At 53.1% G+C, this 18,221-nt stretch overlaps 1 protein-coding gene and 1 long non-coding RNA gene across 3 annotated transcripts in view; one reads left to right on the plus strand and one right to left on the minus strand.

The window, feature by feature from the left end:
* The window catches only part of MFAP2 (microfibril associated protein 2), a 31,721-nt gene that overhangs the window by 12,135 nt on the left and 1,365 nt on the right, over window positions 1-18,221 (minus strand). For both annotated transcript variants that reach the window (XM_027831422.3, XM_007069288.4), the window contains exon 2: window positions 6,382-6,488. In XM_027831422.3, the coding sequence (XP_027687223.2) occupies window positions 6,382-6,418 (37 nt within the window). In that variant the 5' untranslated portion in view covers window positions 6,419-6,488. The remainder of the gene's footprint in view (window positions 1-6,381; window positions 6,489-18,221) is intronic.
* On the plus strand, window positions 8,736-12,935 carry LOC122463259. The gene is made up of 3 exons (XR_006286444.1): window positions 8,736-9,154; window positions 10,249-10,546; window positions 12,615-12,935. It is a non-coding gene; the product is annotated as an uncharacterized LOC122463259 (long non-coding RNA).

Below are 18,221 nucleotides of genomic sequence, written 5' to 3' on the forward strand. Positions count from 1 at the left end.
CCAAGTTCAGATGACACGACGGTGAAAATGCCCGAGCGCCGTCTACACTCGTGCTCCTGCTGGCAGGGGGGAGATGCCCCAAGAAGCTTTCCTGGAAAAAGCACACACTAGAGCTGGTCAAAACAATTTTGTCGAAAGATTCCTAGGGCATGTACGGTTCTGACGAAACTTTCACGGAGATTTCGCAGGTCCAGGATGGAATTGCTGGTCTCAACCAGAGAGAGAAAGATGCAGCCGAGCCAACGGCGTGGAAGGGGACTCACCTGGGATATGACTCCCTCAAAAGTTGTCATGGGATGGTAAAACCGGTTCCCCTCCAGCTCCCATGCACACACACCCTTAAAGTGACACCGCGTTAAAAAGCACGTTCTTTCACAAACTCGACTCTTCACGTTTGGCGCATATTTCTCACTGTTAACGCCACTTTGCTTCTTTCAGTTCCACCCAAGGATCAGATAGGCTGGCTGGTTTCACTTGCTGGATCTCATGTAATAGCAGGAGGCTGCAACATTAGGGCTGCAAATGCTGCTAGGGACTGCGGTCCCTCCCAGCCCAAAACATAATGACGCAATCAGAATATCTGAAGAAATTCAGAGAAATGTTTCTAGTGACCTTTGATTTTGCAGAAGGTTTGAACAGCAACTCTGCGCGCTGAGAGCAATCCACAAGCATACAGGGGGACTCAGGGAAGCTGCGTTCTATCCCTGACTCTACCACGGCTGGGTGAGCACGTCATGTCCCCACTCTGTGCCGCCGTTTCCCCATCTGTGAGGTGATGGTAACACTCCTGGCCTCCTTTGTAAAACACTTTGAGAGCTACTGATGGAAAGCGCCAGATATGCGCCAGGGGTCATTATTAACACATTTTAAAACCGTGGCGTAGGCAAGACAAGATGTGCGAGCTGGTTCATCGAATCATAGAAATGTACGGCTGGATGAGGTCACCAAGTTCAGCCCCCTCTGCTGAGGCAGGATCAAGTAAACCCAGATCATCCCTGGCAGGTGTTTGTCCAACCTGTTCTTCGAAACCTCCAGCAACTCTGCAGCCTCCCTAGGTAACCTCTTCCAGTGCCTATCTGTCCTTATAAGTTGGAAAGCTTTTCCACAGCAGGGGAGCCCTGACTACACTAGGGTTTAAAGCCATGTTCGCTAAAAGGTTTTAGCTCATATGTTTAAACCGCCTTTCCCCTCTCCAACACACCTCTATCCTAGTCTAGACATACTGTCTATACATGACAGATTCTTCCTGAGAGCAGAGATTGTGCCTTTGTTGCTTGGACAGCACTTATGCATCGTATTTAACTGCTGAGACGTTTTGCACGTTTAATGATTCACAGCTGTTATCTGTTGTCAACAGCAAATTCAGGTCTAGAGAAGCCTGAGGACACAGCTGTAGTGTTGCCAGCTCTTGTGATACTGGATTTAAAAGTTCCCAGCTCCTGGAGTCGTGTGAATGTATGAGAATCTCAACTTTCATTTAAAAAAAAAGTTCCTAGCATTCATGAGTATGGAGAAAAGCTTGCAAATACCAGCCAAGTGCATCCAAAAGGCTCACAAACCAGAAGGGAAGGGAAGGGAAAAAACACCCCCAACATGTATTTTCTTGAATCTCACAATTTTAAAGCAAATCTCATGATTTTGGGGGCTGGACTCGTGATTTTTTTAACGCTTGGGATTGGGGATACTGAAGCTATGCCCTACATTGTAGAAGCTGCTTCTAGCACAGAGCGGGGCTGGCATTGGTACCAGTATTCCCTTGCGCGACAGACACGCTCATCACCACTGTCCTTGATCAATACTCTAAGAGATGAGCCATATTCATAGTAAATAGGCCTAATGGCCTGTGATGGGATGTTAGATGGGGTGGGATCTGAGTTACCCAGGAAAGAATTTTCTGTAGTATCTGGCAGGTGAATCTTGCCCATATGCTCAGGGTTTAGCTGATCGCCGTATTTGGGGTCGGGAAGGAATTTTCCTCCAGGGCAGATTGAAAGAGGCCCTGGAGGTTTTTCGCCTTCCTCTGTAGCATGGGGCATGGGTCACTTGCTGGAGGATTCTCTGCTCCTTGAAGTCTTTAAACCACGATTTGAGGACTTCAATAGCTCAGACATAGGTGAGAGGTTTTTCGCAGGAGTCGGTGGGTGAGATTCTGTGGCCTGCGTTGTGCAGGAGGTCAGACTAGCTGATCATAATGGTCCCTTCTGACCTTAGTATCTATGAATCAGACACTTCTGAAAGATGGGTCTTTGCAAGGGGTCGGACTCCATGAATGCCTAAGGCACCCCTGCCCTTGTCAGCCTAGGATTTTACTAAAACTCACAAAGGGAATCTGCTCTCTACTGGTTAAAACCCTACAGGGAGAAGGGTCTAGACTCAGCTGTACCCGGAAACTCATTCTCACCCGAGAGGCCAGTTTTCCATCTTTCAGCTGCAGTAGCCCACAGACTATCACAACGTGAGCTCTGTCACCTCTTGGGACAAGGTGAGGAGGAGTATTGGAGGTTAACTATAGACTGTTTGGGAATGTTAATATGGTTAACAACAGGTGTGCAACACAAGATCCCCCCCCCATTTCTCCCAGACTCCTTAACTGGGGTCGAGAGTGAGTTGGTCATTAGCGTAGACAGGAGCAAACTGGTTTCAACCCCATCTGGGGAGATGGGCAGGGGGCTTGTGCATGAAATCACCTGTCACCCCTGGCTAATGTAGCCAGGGTCTGACTACTTGATTCATCCCACGCAACTCCTCTCACCCCGGGATGGCGTTCCAGGATCAGTCCATGGAAATGTTTCCAGGAACACATCGTTTTATAAACAACAAAAATTAAATGAATGGGAAGAGCTTGTGGAAAATCACTAAGAAGTGGGGGCAAATTCAGCCCTGGTGGAAGCAGCTGTTGCTGCACTGAAGTCAATGGATTTGCACTGGGTCTAGTTTGGACTTTAGTCTCAAAGTTTTCCTCACATCCACATAGGCCATCAAAACCACGCGACTTGAAATGTGTTTTCAAGGCCCAATCTTGAGATTCATCACAGGGTCTGAGACCTTTCATAGTGGAGACAGGAGCCCACAGAAGTCAGTGAACAAGCTAGTGAAAGGCACGTGCCCGAGGGTACGTCTACACTGTAAAGAAAAACCCAGGGCACCGAGTCTCAGAGCTTGGGTCAATTGATTCAAGTACATGGGGCTCAGAGGATGCGGGGTTAAAAATAGCAGTGTAGACATTCAGGCTCGGGCTGGAGCCTGGGCTCTGAAACCTGGCGAGGGGGGAGGGTCTCAAAGCCGGGGCTCCAGCCCGAATGAGAATGTCTACACGGCTAGTCTAGTGCTAGGCTGTGAGACTTGCTGGCACGGGTTTTTCCTCTGCAGTGGAGACTTACCCTGAGAGAAAGGACGGCCCTGTGCTTATGGCACTGGATGGAGATGCAGGAGACTGGGGTTCATTTCCAAGCTCTGCCGTAAGTCTTGTGTGTGACCTGAGCAAACCATGATCTTTCCATGCCTCAGTTTCCCCGATGTGTAGAATGGGGGTAGCAAAACTTCCTTTTTTCTGAGCTAGTTGGATTGCAAGCTCCAGAGGCATGAACTGCCTTACTGTCTGTGCAGCTCCTAGTGCAACGGGGCCCTGATTTCAGGGTGCTCCTGTCATATAACCACCACCCACCTCCCCGCTCTTCAGTGGCTCGGGGACACCTGCTGTGTCTGCAAATTCCTCCCCTTCCCCATTTTCAAGGTGACACTGTTAACCCTCCCCCCTCTGGAGAACACAGACTGTCTCGGTCCCAGAGGGGTCCCTCAGAGGAACGCCAGCCATGGAGCCACCCCCTGGCTGCCAGCTGGAGCCGACTGCAGAAGCTCCAGCAGTGCAAGGCTGGTTGCAAGGAGGATCCCAAACAGGGCAGGCTGAAGGGAGACAGAGGGAAACCCCAGCACAGTCCAATTACGCTGAACAAGGGCACAGAGGCGCCTCAGCTAGGTTAGCCCCTGACCCACCGCGGCGTTGGTGGTTATGTCCCACTCTCGGTTTCCTCAACAAAGTTCTCCCCGGCTCCATCTCCTCCTAGATGGTCTGCCCACCTGCTCACACCCCTCCCACCTCTACCTGCCTGGCCCGGGTTCCTGCCACCAGTTCTGTATTGCGGGATGTGTGGCAGGATGGGCCAGCTCTGAGCAGCACCTTCTCCCTCCCTCCCTACCTGACAGTGGCCGTCAGGCAGCCGGGCAAAGACGGGTTGGCTCCTTCTCCCCACCGGCGTTGCCTCTGTGTGGGCTGGTTGGGCCTGCCCTTAGGGGTACCAGCTGGGCGTGGCATGACAATCTCAGGGGAGCGCCCGGAGTTGGAGGGGAAGACCCATCTCCGACTGCTTGACCAAGGAACAGCCCAAGTGCCCGGCTGCCGCATGGTTCTTATGCCACCTGCTACGGGCCTGCTCGCCAGCTCTGCACATCAGGTCTCCACCTGTGGCTGCTGAATGGTGGATGCGCGGGGTGCTCAGTGCCTTGTTGGATTGGGTCCTAATTGCACAATTGCTGCCTTGCGAGTAGCTGGGCCTGGGGCAGCCTGCGGGTTCATCAGCCTTCCACTGAGATCTCTTGTTGCAACGATTGTCACGTAAGGAAAGCTCTAAGAGATGGAACCACACGGGTCACCAGCTGTTCTGTGCACTGCCTGGTCCCTTCCCCTACCTCCCACGCCCCTCACCTCTCCTCTAGTCTTTCGTTCCCCACTCCCTGTCCAGCGCCAATGCACATATGCTCTGGTCTCTCTCGGCCCTGCCTGGGAACGTTTCCCACGTTTGTTACCCTCTGTGCAGGCGGTGGTTGAAAAGGGACCCTGGTGGCTCTGGTCAGCACCACTGACTAGGCCATTAAAAGTCCAGTTGGCTGCCAACAGTGGGGCAGGTAAGCTCCCTGCCTGGCTCTCGAGAAGCTGCCGGCATGTCCCTCTGGGTCCTAGGCACATGGATGGCCATGGGGGCTCCGCGCACTGCCCCTGCCCCAAGCACCGGCTCTGCAGCTCTCATTGGCCGGGAATCACAGCCAACGGGAGCTGCGGGGGCAGCACCTGCGGGTGAGGGCAGCGTGCAGAGCCCCCGGGGCCACTTAGGAGGCAGAGGGACATGTCACCGCTTCCGGGAGCCACCTAAGGTAAGCGCTGCCCAGAGCCTGCACCTCAAACCCCCTCCTGGAGCCCACACCCCGTACCCCCTCCCGCACCCCAACCCCTTGCTCCAGCCCAGAGCCCCCTCCTGCACTCCAAACCCCTCGGCCTCAGCCTGGCGAAAATAAATGAGTGAGCGAGACTGGGGGAGAGCAAGTGATGGAAGGAGGGGGGAAGGAGTTAGTGGGGGCGGGGCCTTGGAGAAGGGGCGAGGCCTTGGAGAAGGGGTGGGGCACAGGTATTCAGTTTTCTGCAAATAGAAAGTTGGCAACCCTAACTAGGACCAGCAGCCTCTTCGCTGCCCAGGCTGGAGACATGCAGTCTAACCTCACAGAGCCATCGCCATCCTCCTGCCCTGCTCCGGGGACAGACACCCTACAGCCTCGTTAATTATCCACATAAACCAACAATCAACAGTGATGCCATCTCCCTGGCGCCCCCCCCCATCCCTCCACACGCCAACAGGGACAAGTGCATAAAATGTCATTAATGATGCAATAATCTGCTGTTACATAGGCCCTTGTGTCCCTGGATCTCAAAGCAGCGGCCAGCCCGCCAGCACTGCCGGAGGGTAGGGAAGGGATGTCGTCACATTTCACAGGTGAGGAAACCGAGGCCCAGAGAGTCTAAGTGACAAACAGGGAATCTGTGACAGAGAAGGGAATTGAACCCAGGCCCATTAAGGCCAATCCACTGCTGTAGCCACTAGGCGGTCCTGTCCTCGGTTCCCTTTTTTTCTATTCACTCCTGAAGCCCCATGGATGGAGACTGTTTCGCCCCTTCCTCTGGACCCTCCCCCTGCTCTTGACTTTCTACCTTCTGCCACATTGCCCCATAGGCTTCAAACTCCCTCTCCCCTTCAAATCGCTTCGGATCACTCCTCCCCCTCCACGCCCCTCTTCCGGGAGGCCGAGCAGTGACTGCCAATCCTGGGAGAGGCATTTGAGTCCGAGCTTCAGGAGATGAAAACTCTGCCACACTTGGAGAGCCGGTCGGTCAGTGCATCGTACACCTGAACGGTGTCATTCTTCTGCTTAGATCAGAGGCTCTGTGGGAGAGGGACTGTACCTCTCCCCCCACCCTCTGGGTTTGGTCCGTCACTGACCAGGTGGGTGGATCTCTCACAGTGACTCTACCAGGTCACTTTTCTCCAAGGTACACGCATGCCAGGCTGGCCTGCCCATGCCAGCGGGCTCGGGGCTGGGATGCCTTGCACTCACCTGGCAGACACAGCAGGATGAGACAGACTGCTCTCATGGTCACGGGGGGCAGTGGGGAGGAGCGGAGCAGGGCAGTGCAGGAGGTAGTTGGAGGAGCTTTGGGAAGTCTGGAAAAGAAGATGGGAGAAGGGATTAGCAGGAGGCTTTGGACGTCGTCCCAACCATGTCATTACAGGGACAATCCCTAGGTGTCTCCTGGGGATACTGCCGAGATACCAAAGGGGCATTCTACGCCCTTCATCGTCGTCTCCCAGGCCAATGGGGGTGGAATTACTGTGGGCCGCTGGCTGGACAAGGCTGACATCCTGCACATCTAGCTCTAAGCTCTCCTCCATAGAAACACTGAGAATGAACACTTCCGAACACCTGCCATTTCTGTGCCATCTCCCAGCCACGGGTTTCAAAGCTACTTGACAAAACATTAATGAAGCCTGAACTGCCCCCCCCTTTGAGGATCATCCTCCCATCACAGACAGAGACACTGAGGCTTGGAGAATTTAAGTGACTTAACTAAGGCCCCACAGTATGTCAGTGGCAGAAAAGAGACTGGAACCCATGCCCTGACTCCCCCCGCCCCTTAACCACAAGATCATCCCTTCCTCCCCATCAGGAAACCATCCGCAGCCCCTCCATGTGCATGCTCCCTGCCAAGACCAGCTTTTTTTTTTAAAGGCGTGTTCCATGCTGTCTACTATAATGGGCCCAAGCCCCCACCCAAGCCCCCAGATGCTGGTGAATCGCCGGAACATGCAGCATTCCTTCCCTTCCTGATGGAAGCAGAGCGTGTCCTCTGTGCACATGGCAGAAAGCCTCATTGGAAAGCTCTTCTCCAAGCTCTAAGAAGAGAGGTCCAGCGCCGACAGAATTGCACTGACTACCCTTCTACCAGGAGCATGCCCAGTGCCTGTTGCTAGATCTATAGGGCACCGGGCTGGGAGCCAGAAGAGACAGGTTCGGCTTCCATACATCTGCATCAGAGCTGACCTCGGACAACCGCCATGCCTCAGTTTCCCCATCAGCAAAGTGAGGATAATGTTACCGACCTTCCTTTGTAAAGCATTAAAGATCAGGTGCAAGGAGCCCCGTAAGAGCGAACTGACGATATTTCACCATTTCTTTTTCAGAAGGATTGTCGGGGAACACGACGAATTTCATTGCTCTGAGACAACACAGCAGACAGCATTTATCCCTGACCAGCCAGTGCACCTTAATTCCGGTTTCTGTCGCACCATCTGCTAGCAGGCTGGGACCCTGCCCCCGCGCAAACGCACACTTCTACCACTGCACCTTTCCTCATCCCTCCCAACATTTCCAATGGCTAAAGCGCCCCGCCCTGCCACTCAGGTTCGGCCTTTCTGCCCTGCTGCAGATGGAGACAGAGGGTCGGACGGGCCAAACCGGAGTGGCACTGCGATCCTCTGCACTAGGTCTGTATACCTCTTGGTTTGGGGGCCCTTCAACCAGGACAGGGGTTTTGGGGGGGGTCAAAGCAGGGCAGGCCCATGAAACCCAGGCCTAGGGTTGCCAACTGTCTAATCACACAAACCCAAACACCCTTGGCATGCCCCTGCCCCACCCCTCCCCCTCCTCCGAGGCCCCGCCCCCTTCTCCTAGGCCCCGCCCCACTCACTCCATTCCCCCCTCCCTCCGTCGCTTGCTCTCCCCCACCCTCACTGGGATGGGGCAGGGGGTTGGGGTGTGTGGGGGGGGCGCGGCCTCTGGGCTGGGGCCGAGGGGTTTTCAGTGTGGGAGGGGGCTCCGGGCTGAGCCTGGGGCAGGGGGTTGGGGTGCAGGAAGGGGTGCAAACTCTGGGAGGGAGTTTGGGTGCAGGAGGAGTTGAGGGCTGTGGGCTCCAGGTGACGCTTACCTCAGGCGGGTCCCAGGAAGCGGCCAGCATGTCCCTCCGGCTCCTAGGGGGAGGGGCGGCCATGGGGGCTCGGCGCGCTGTCCCCGCCTGCAGGTGCCGCCCCCTGCAGCTCCTGGCCAATGGAGAGCTTCTGGGAGCTGCGCGGAGCCAGGGGGAGGGAGCCTGCAGGCGGGGGCAGCGTGCAGAGCCCCGCTGTACTGCCAGACTTTTAGCAGCCTCAAATCTCCCGGTTTGGCTTCAGTATCCTCTGCGAGATGGGCCGGATTCCGGGAGACTCCCGGTGAAACCGGGAGGGTTGGCAACCCTACCTTACCCAGTCCTGGGTCCTATGCGTATTTCTGCCACTGCCCCACACTCTTGTCTTGCAACACCCCATAGTAATCCAGTTCCAAGCTCCCCATCCAACAAAGCACTCAGCCCTGGCCTGCAAAACCCTTGCTTCTCCTACACTGGGCCTCAAGAACAGAGGCTGCCAGGCAGAGGGAACTATGCAATGTTGTATCCAAAGGGTGCCAAGAAGTGATGCTGCCAAACTCCTTGCACAAGTGACCAGGGCTGGATTTGAACCTGAGCTCCCCAACAAGAAACAGGCAATGCCGTCGGCCACTTTCCTTGGAGCTCTCAGCAGCCTGTGCACACTGGTAACCCCAGTGCAGAAGGCAGGCTGTTCCCAATTAAAATCCACACAGTCCGCCTCTTTCCACTGGGGTGATGGAAGTTTCTGGAGGGCAAGCCCAGCCCGGCTAAGTGAGAACACATGCTGGGCTCATTTTCCAAAGGTCACTTGACATAAGCACGTACTCTCCTTGTTCTTACTGTATCCACACAGGGTGAACAGCTGGCTGACACCGAGCCAAGTGCCTGGCGGATCTTAACATCTCCCCAAGCGTGTCCTGATGGTGGGAGGTGAGCGAGAGCATCCTTCTTCCCAAAACAAGATGCCTATCTGAGTCACAGCGCCCTGGGGGGAGCAGGCTAATCATCTCCTGGCAATAGCCCATCACGGATGCTGGATTGCAGAGCGGAGGATCTGTGATCTCTGATACGGTTTGTTGTGCGCGGCATCAGAGTCACCAGCTCATCCTCACCTCAGCGCAGGGTTGGGGGGGATCTCAGTCCAGCTCCTAGCGGGACTGGTGTTTATATCCCAAAGCCTCCACTGTGGAGACAGGCACTTACTTCTCCAGCAAGGTGAAGGACCATTTTTGACTGAATTCTCCTCCGGCCCCTAGGGAGGGTCCCTCTGGGGATGGATGGAGGCACGCTGGGAGAGCAGGGAGGGAAGGGCAGCAACCTGGAGAATGCCTGGACTGCCGCCAACGCGTGATCTCTATCCTGCGGCTAAACAGAGGCCTTCAGTGCCGTCAATCCAGCACCGTTCACTTCCTGCTACTCCTAACAGGCCCCAGCTAAGCTCAGAGTCCCATTGTGCTAGGGGCAGTACATACACCCTGCAAGAGCGAGTCCTTGCCCTAGTGAACTTTGCATCCAAGCCAGAAAGGGTAGGAGAATTATGATCTCCACGGTGGAGACGGGGCGCTGAAGCACAGAGAGATGAGGTGACTTACCCAAGGTCACACAGGGAGGCACTGGACCCAGATCTCCTGAGTCCCAATCCAGTGCATTATCTTCCAGCCTTTCACGCCGCCCCCCCTCTCCCCCCACGTTCATGTGAAACTGAAAGTCTTCCAATGTCTCAGTAGAGAAATGGCTTTCAATCCAAGCCAACTCAGGCGAACGTGCTCCATCTTCCTCCTCCGCATCCCTGGGGGAGGCAAGGCGTGGGACGGCGACCTGATCTTGGAGTGGAACAGACTCATCTGCAAGGACCTCATCTCAGCCACTCTGGTTCAGGAGAACGATGCACAAGTGGCGAGAATGTGATTTCTCTTGGTCTACATCAATCCCCCGCCCATCACACGGGGAAAACATGACCAGGGTTGTCAATGCTTAGCCTGACTTTACTCAGCTGTTTGTTTTTTCGCTGTTTTTAACACCAGGATCATCTGAAGCCAGGAGACATACAAAGGGGAATCAGTGGAGGCATCACGGATGGTGCCCTACATGGAGGGCAGAGAAGTGACTCCAGGTAGCATCAGCCTCAAAGGAAGGCAGAACAAGGCAGTACCCCTGGGTGCGTCTTGGGTCACCTCCAAAGATGGCCTCTGACTCAATCCAAAACCTCAAGCGATGGTCAGCACTGACACACATCTATGCTGCATCGCTGCCCTGGCTTCCCAACCTTCATCTGAACCCCCTGTTCTCCTCTCTCATCACACAGGGAATTGCTTAAAGATGGTAACTATATCAGCATGGTCCTCACATGTTCATCAGTAGTCCTTGACTAATCACATGCTTCAGCGTTCTCTTCTCCTCCCACTGAAATGCAGCCACCTCTGGGGTGGAATGTCATGGCTGTGCGATAGAGTGCAGCAGCACGAGGAAACTGTTTATTTGATGGAAAATTGGGGCATAGACTAAAGAAGTTTTTTCGTGGAAAAAGTGTCTGAGTCCCACTGCAAATCTCAACTTTTAGTCGAAAAACTGAATACCTGAAAAAATTTGATTCGGGAATGCTGCTGCGGTGCCTTCTGGGAGCTGGTGTTCAGCTCGTGGCCCCATTCTCCTCTACAGGCAGGTTCCGACTACATCTGCTGTGATACACCATGGTGGCTCAACAAGAAGGGCGACAGTGGTGTATCGTGGGAGATGTAGTCTGACCAGGGACCTGGCCCATAGAGTAAAATGGAGGCATGAGACCACCAAACTAAAATTCCCATGAAGCAGTGGGGCAGCATTTCAAATCAAAATTTTGAGGTTTTGGGGTGGAAGTTTTCTTCTTTTTTTTCAGCAAAAATTCAATGTTTTCCATTAAAAAAAAATTCAGGTCTAAGTATAAACACCATAGTTTGGCACAAGAAGTGAAGAAAACCAACCAACCCCACTGAAACCCAAGGGGAACATCATGGGGCAGAAAGTATGGTCATTGCTCCCAGAGGAGTTTGAGTGGCTAAGCAGTGCTTGCTATGGGGTCATTCCCAATGCCCAAGGGGGTGAGAGAAATATGCAAACCCTGATATAAGAAAAATAACGTAGTTGGATATTTCACTTTTGCCAGAAAGTTTTTTGGAAAAATTTCTTGAAGGGTCCCCAGTTCCGCAGCATGTTAAACTACCTACCAGTATTACAATATCTGTACAAAACGCTCTAGCAAGGAAGTAAACGCTTCCCACAACTAACAAGCTCTCCAGTAAAATCTGAGAAGCCAGGCCCAACTATGGATGCTCTGTATCCCTTGCAGAACTAACAAATACACCAAAACGACTTCAGATTTGGGCACGAAACCAAAGACGTAGCCTGGTTTTGCCCATGGAGAACTGAAAGCCAAGGTGCGTTAGGATACGTCTGCACAGCAAAAGACGACGTAGCAGTGAGTCTTAGATCCTCTGTCTACAGACTTGGGTTGGTGGCTATGTAGACATTCCGGCTTGGGATGGGGCTCTGAAACCGATCTCCCTTTCCAGGCTTCAGAGCCCAAGCACCAGCTGGAGCCAGAACGTCTACATGGCTATTTTTAGAATTGTAGTGCGAGTCTGCTGATCCGAAGTCTGTAGACCTGGGCTCTGAAACTGGAAGCCGCTGTGTTGTTTTGCTGTGTAGATGTACCCTTAGTTACCAAGTAAGTGGATCTCAGGTTGGAAAAATCAGTTTTGGACATGAGATTATATAAAGAAAGGATTGCTGGCATAATTCCCACCGATTCATTAAATACACTGTAGCGTAAGTGGGTTTCCTTTTGGAGTTCAGCTCAATTTAATGACGTGAACTGGGGGGAGAGTAGGAAAAAGAGACCGGGGTTGTATTCTTGGGTCCTTGGGCAAGTCACTGCCCCGCCCTGTGCCTCAGTTTCCCCATTTGTTAAAAAGGGATGATTCTTTCATACTTTTGTAAAGTGCTTTGAGATCTCTGGATGAAGAGTGCTAGATAATAACTAGTTTCAGAGTAGCAGCCGTGTTAGTCTGTATTCGCAAAAAGAAAAGGAGTACGAGTGGCACCTTAGAGACTAACCAATTTATTTGAGCATGAGCTTTCGTGAGCTACAGCTCACTTCATCGGATGCATTCAGTGGAAAATACAGGGAGGAGATTTATAAACCCAGATAAACGTTTGGTGGTGGTAGCAGTGGAAGTCCAAGGGCAAAGGGTAAAATAGTTTGTACCTTGGGGAAGTTTTAACCTAAGCTGGTAAAAGCAAGCTTGAGGGATTTTCATGCAGGTCCCCACATCTGTACCCCAGAGTTCAGAGTGGGGAAGGAACCTTGACGTGGTGGGAGCGGTGGAATAACTAGCCAATTTCTTGGTTTTAGATTGATATGCAAATACTCATTTGAAAAGGTTACAAAGAAACAAACAGAAACAGTGCTGTGGAATCTTCAACTGCTACAAGCGGCAGGGAGCTCGCGTCGATGGGTCACCTGACAAAGCAACTCCAGCAGCGTAGCGCCCCCTGGCGTCCTGCTGGGGCAGTGGGTTCATGCAGACGGCAGGATGCTGCCTCGTTCTTGCAGCAGCTGGGGCTTCGTTGGAGAACTCGCACCTCAGTACTGACAGGAGCAGACGCTGCTTAAGCTTAAGTGTTGTGCGCAGTGTTGTGTAGCCGTGTCGGTCCCAGGATATCAGAGACACAAGCTGGGGGAGGCCACATCTTTTATTGGACCAACTTCTGCTGGCGAAAGACAGAGCTCTTCCTCGACTCGAATACACCCTGCAGGTTGTACAGCTGCCAGCCAAAAGACTTGCTGGTGCAGCTTGTAAAGGGAGGGGGGACAAGGGGGTGGTAACGGGCCAACAAAAACCGCATCTTTTTCGCCCTTCGTCTTTCCCCTCTATTTTGCCCATCTGTTTACCAGCTTCTCTGGCAAAGATGCCGTTGCGACGGCTTGCCCACCGCCTGGACTGCTGCCGGTGTCTCGTTAGTGCCAATGCAAGGTGGAACGTGTCCTTCCTCCTCTAGATAAGGCATCCCTGTTATCAGCATATGAAGCTTATTTCCCAAAACTCCTTTGTGACCAGCACCGCTAACCTGTGCTTAACGGACCTCTGCACAACCTTCGCTAAGCACATTTAAAAAAAAAGGGGGGGGGGATTCCCCTTTGTCAACTCCCCACCCTCAAAACAAAGGCCCGGCTCCCCCATGCACTTACCCACATGCTTAATTTAACCCCCAGGAGTAGCTACTATATGAGTCAAGGGCAGTGTGGGTGTTTGCAGAACAGGAGCCAAAAACAGTCTGGCAGCTGCAGGAACAGCAAATCACATGGGGAGGGAGGGGGAAGGATATGTTTTAAAAGATTCTTTTCCAGACTGATGTGAACTGAAAAAAATACACTGGCATAGATCGCCGCTTTAGTGCATGTGCCCCTTTAAGAAACAGCAGAGGTACAGGGGTGGTGGGTGTGTGTAGAGTAGGATCACATAGCCAAACTCTGCAATTAGCACAGACTGTGGTCAAAAGCCTCCTATTTAAGGGGCCAGCGTACAGGTTGAAAGTCCCACTTCTAATGCATCCAGCAGCTCTTTCCAAGTGTCCTTTGATTTCTCCACGCATGAATAGAGACTTGCTCTCCTGAGCTACAGAGGGGAGAATTTCTTTCCTCTTTCTCCCCCCGCTGCCCATGCCTGTTTTCCTTGGAATGCTTCCCCCCCCCCCCCCCCCACCTTAGCCACCCCCAAGGTCCTTCACCGAAAAGGAAATACTTGCTCGATGCTCTGGGCAAAGTGTCCTTAAAACAGGCCTGGACGTAATACGCTTCGTTCTTTAGGAAAGGTTCCTGGTATTTCCCCCCCTTTGAAGAAATGCCGTGGAACTCTGCTTGCGTGCGCAGAGCATCGAAGGAGGCCATTTCTGCCCGTGCTGATGCTCTTCTCCCCCCACCCCTGCCCCTCCCCAGCTTCCAATCAATTAATCCAGGGCCAAACGCCCCCTTGATGCAGTCAGCTGGAAAAGGAATGAGGTCAATGATCCAGAAAAGCACTTTTCAAGCAAGCAAGCTAGATTCCTCTTGGGCTGCCAGGAGTCCTAGTCAGAGCACAGGGGTGGCTGGGAGTGGGGCCTTTGCCCCAAGGCAGGATGGGATAGCTTAGCATTTGAGGACTGGACACCGGGCTAGACAAGACCATGCTGGGTTCTTCGCTATTTGCACGTGCTTGGCTTTCAGTGGTTTGCAGAGATTTGAGCCCATTTGGGAAGGATTCCTTGGAAGGCTCTGTGTGTCCCTTCCTAGGAGCAGTTTGCTTTGGAGAGTCACGCCAGGCTCCCATCAAAGCACAAGCAATGCCGTGATAGCTTTGGGAAGCGAGATTCGAGAATTGCATTTAGGAGACAAACAACTGATGGTTAATTGTAGGCAACCGTGGAAAGGCGGAAGGTGCTGCAAAGCTTCCATATGCAGTTCTGCCAACGCCCCTCAGTCCCCACACACAGTTCCTCCTGCTGGTCCACCCTTTCCTCTTCCCCCTCCAGTTTGCCCACGCTCCTCAATCCTGTCCTGCAACTTCCCCCTTCCCCCGGCACTCCAGTCCTGCCCTCCACCACCCACCGCGTTGCCAATACACCTCAATCCAGATCTCCAGCACCTCCTGCTATTCCAGCCCTAGGCCTTCCACCACTTTGTCTCTACACCCCGCCATCCTAACTTGCAGCCCCTGCGGCTGGCAGTGAAATACACAACGTTACTGAAAGCTTATTGCAAGATTTCTCCCTCTCGGGGGTGAAACAGAGTTCGACTGCTCCCCTAGATCATATGCTCCTTGTGTCAAGGGGTATTTTGCATCTTGTACAACAGTGGTGAATGAATAGCAAGGATTACAAAATCCGCCAACATATTGTGACTGGGGATGGGGGTCAGAGTTTGAGAGCCCCGGCATTTGTTTGTGGCTTGACAAAGCCACTTAGAGTTTTGCAAACCCTCTTGTGTCTTGTTCTGGAAGCCCAGTCAGCACACAGCTGCGGCCCACGTGACCTCCTCAGGGGCACAGGTCATCTTGGATGCTGCCCACAATGGTAAATAGGTGGTAACCACTGGCCTAGCTCCAGGACAGGGAGCCTGTGCTGTTGGCTAGGGACAAGCCCATCATCCTAAAGGTCTGTAGGCTCTGTTCTCACTCCTCCCAATTACACTCTCCCCTCTCCCTTTCTTGTCTCAGTCTTGCCTCTGAGAGGCATATGAAGCCAATAAATCCAAGTCAAAACTTCCAGGCCCACCATGTTCCAGTGCCTTTGAAATCAGGCCAAATGAGCTTGCCCGGCCCTAATAAAACACTTAACTCTTTTCCTGCCGCTTGTGTCTGAAGGAGTCCAATCACTTTACAGACACAAACTCTTACAAAGGCCCCTGTGAGATAGGCAAGGATAATGGTCCTCATTATACAGACGGGGAAACTGAGGCACAGTCCGGGGAAGAGAGTTGCCCAAGATCACACAGAGACCAGAGTGAATGAGGCTCATTTGCCTCTTAATGTGGGGTTCACACTGAAGATTCAGCTACCCAGCAGACAGCAGCCTGCCCAGTAGGCAACACCCGCTGATGAGAGCGCACCCCACCCCAGCCAGCAGTGGACTAGCTCCAAGGTTTTGGTGGGAGTCTTTGAAGCCCTCAGTTGGCCAATCCTCACTCCTTCAGGCCTTATCTCCATTCGGAAAGATTCCTGCCCATGGCAGGAAGCATGCGCTTCACAAAAGCATGCGCCAGTGGATAAAATGCCTGTGCCCTGGCTACGCAGCAGTGCCGCCGCTCTGGCGCTGGAGCACGGGTACCGCAGCATCTCGAAGCTTTGCTTTGGTCTCCCGTTGACGTCTACAATAGACGAGGGTGCTGTGATTTGCACATGGTCTGTAGGCTCTGTTCTCACTCCTCCTAAGAGTCCAGAGTCAACGCGCCAGGGCTGAGCCTTCCGCACCCAGGGTGCAACACGTGTCTGCACATGCAAACCGGCCAGCTCGGACCCCACAGCTGGCAGCCCAGAGAACAGGCAAGTGGGTGGCATCCCAGGAAAGGGCAACTGCCTTGGGTCAAGGGGGTGGAAACGTCCACAGGAGGGGAGACCAGTTGGAGCTGGGCACTGTTTCAAAAAAACCCTTCCCCCACAGGCTGCATCTGGAGCTCTGAAGCTTGAGAAGTCTGGTTCCAAGCCAGTTCTCACCCCACCGGGGCTATAAAGGAGAGGGGAACAGATTCAGAGTCCCACAGGGGAAGGGAAAAGGCCAATCCCGTCTTTTCTAGCGAGTGAGGTGAGGAGGAGGAACACCCCCCGTTGTCAGCCCACGTGCACGGGACGCTGGAATTCAGCTGCCAGAACTGGAGGTGCTGAGAAGGAAAATGGGGCCACCTCCCTGCCCAGCTCCCCACCACTGCCAGATGGACCCAGGGCCCCTTCCTTTGGCATCCCAAGAGGCACTGGGTCTTCTGGAGCCCCATCCTTCAGCCTGACCTGCCACACCGAGAGAAGCACGTGGACTCATCCTTGTTTTTAACCACAGCTCAAGCCTGGCACTCGTCCAGCGCTGCACTTGTATCTCTTCTACCCCAGAATCCAACCGCTCGGGCGGCTGGATCCAGGAGGGTGCATCTAACTCCCACCTCTGACTTCTGCCTCCCTGGATTTCAAGCCTGAATGCATTGTCCTGAGCGGCGCAGTGCTTCAATTCCACCAAGCCAGACTCGTAGTTCTCACAAAGAGATGGGAGAACTGGGCCCATTCACAAAGGAACATCAGCCTGGAAGGGCCCCCCTGACTGATCGAATCCAGGCTTCGGCTATTGCTATTTGCCAGACTTTGGATGTCAGGTTATTCTATTTTTTTCTTTAAGTTACGGGGTTGAAATATGTTAATTCGTTGGGTTGTTAGCATGTGCGAGTGTGGTGGGCATAGGGTACGGGGACAATGGCAACCGCACACACCAAGTCCTCTATCCACACAGTGGGTAGAGCACTGCCAGGAGCGAGAGGGAAGTACAGGCTCCATGACGGCCCATTCAGACCTTAGCCTCTCGGCCAGGACTGCGTGACAAAGGGATCAATCAGTCTCAGGTGGGGTGACTGTGTGCGCGATGTAGACTGGGGACGTGGGCAGAGATCATGTCTTTTGTCTGAACATTCGTATCCCTAAACAGCGGGTGGCAACGCCCGGTCAGTTCATCTTTTTCTAATCAATTCTTTGCGATTCACTTACACCTCAAAAGCCAGCATTTATCTCAGGTTTCAGAGTAGCAGCCGTGTTAGTCTGTATTCGCAAAAAGAAAAGGAGGACTTGTGGCACCTTAGAGACTAACCAATTTATTTGAGCATAAGCTTTCCAATGCGCTTCCCCGTGCAGCGAGCACGAATCAACTCCATTAGCTCTATTTTCATCACTACCATCCAAGATTGGCGATGAACTGAAATGGAGTCAAAATTCTGAGCTAACCTGCCTAGGGGAGGCAGCGTGGGCCAGGGGATTCCATTCCCGGCTCTGCCACTGATCTGCTTTGTGACCTTGGGCAAGTCACTTGACCTCCCTGTGCCTGTTTCCTCTCCCACCCTTTGTCTTGTCCGTTTCTACTCTAAGCTCTTCAGGGCTGGGACTGTTGCTTATCAGGGGTCTGTCCACTACCTGGCACAACGGGGCCCTAATCTGATCGGTACCTCTGGGCACTGCTGTAATACCAAAACCAAACAATATTGCTCCATAGAGTTGGTCCCTGGGCTGCACAGTCTGTTTATTGATACAAAGGGCCACGACAAAGGATGGCCCTTTGAGCCATTAGACTGGTCACGGTGGCCACTGCTGGTTAGTTAATGTCACAGCTTGTCCTCTTGTCTCCACAAGCTGCTGGGGCTGGTCTCCACTTGGCAATTTACTGAAATCCCTCTTAGTCCAGAAAATGTCCAAGTGTAGACAAGCTCTGATTCTCCACAAAGCCGCATTCGAGCCAC

This window comes from Chelonia mydas, chromosome 18, assembly GCF_015237465.2.
Source record: "Chelonia mydas isolate rCheMyd1 chromosome 18, rCheMyd1.pri.v2, whole genome shotgun sequence".
NCBI classification, from domain to species: Eukaryota; Metazoa; Chordata; order Testudines; family Cheloniidae; genus Chelonia; species Chelonia mydas.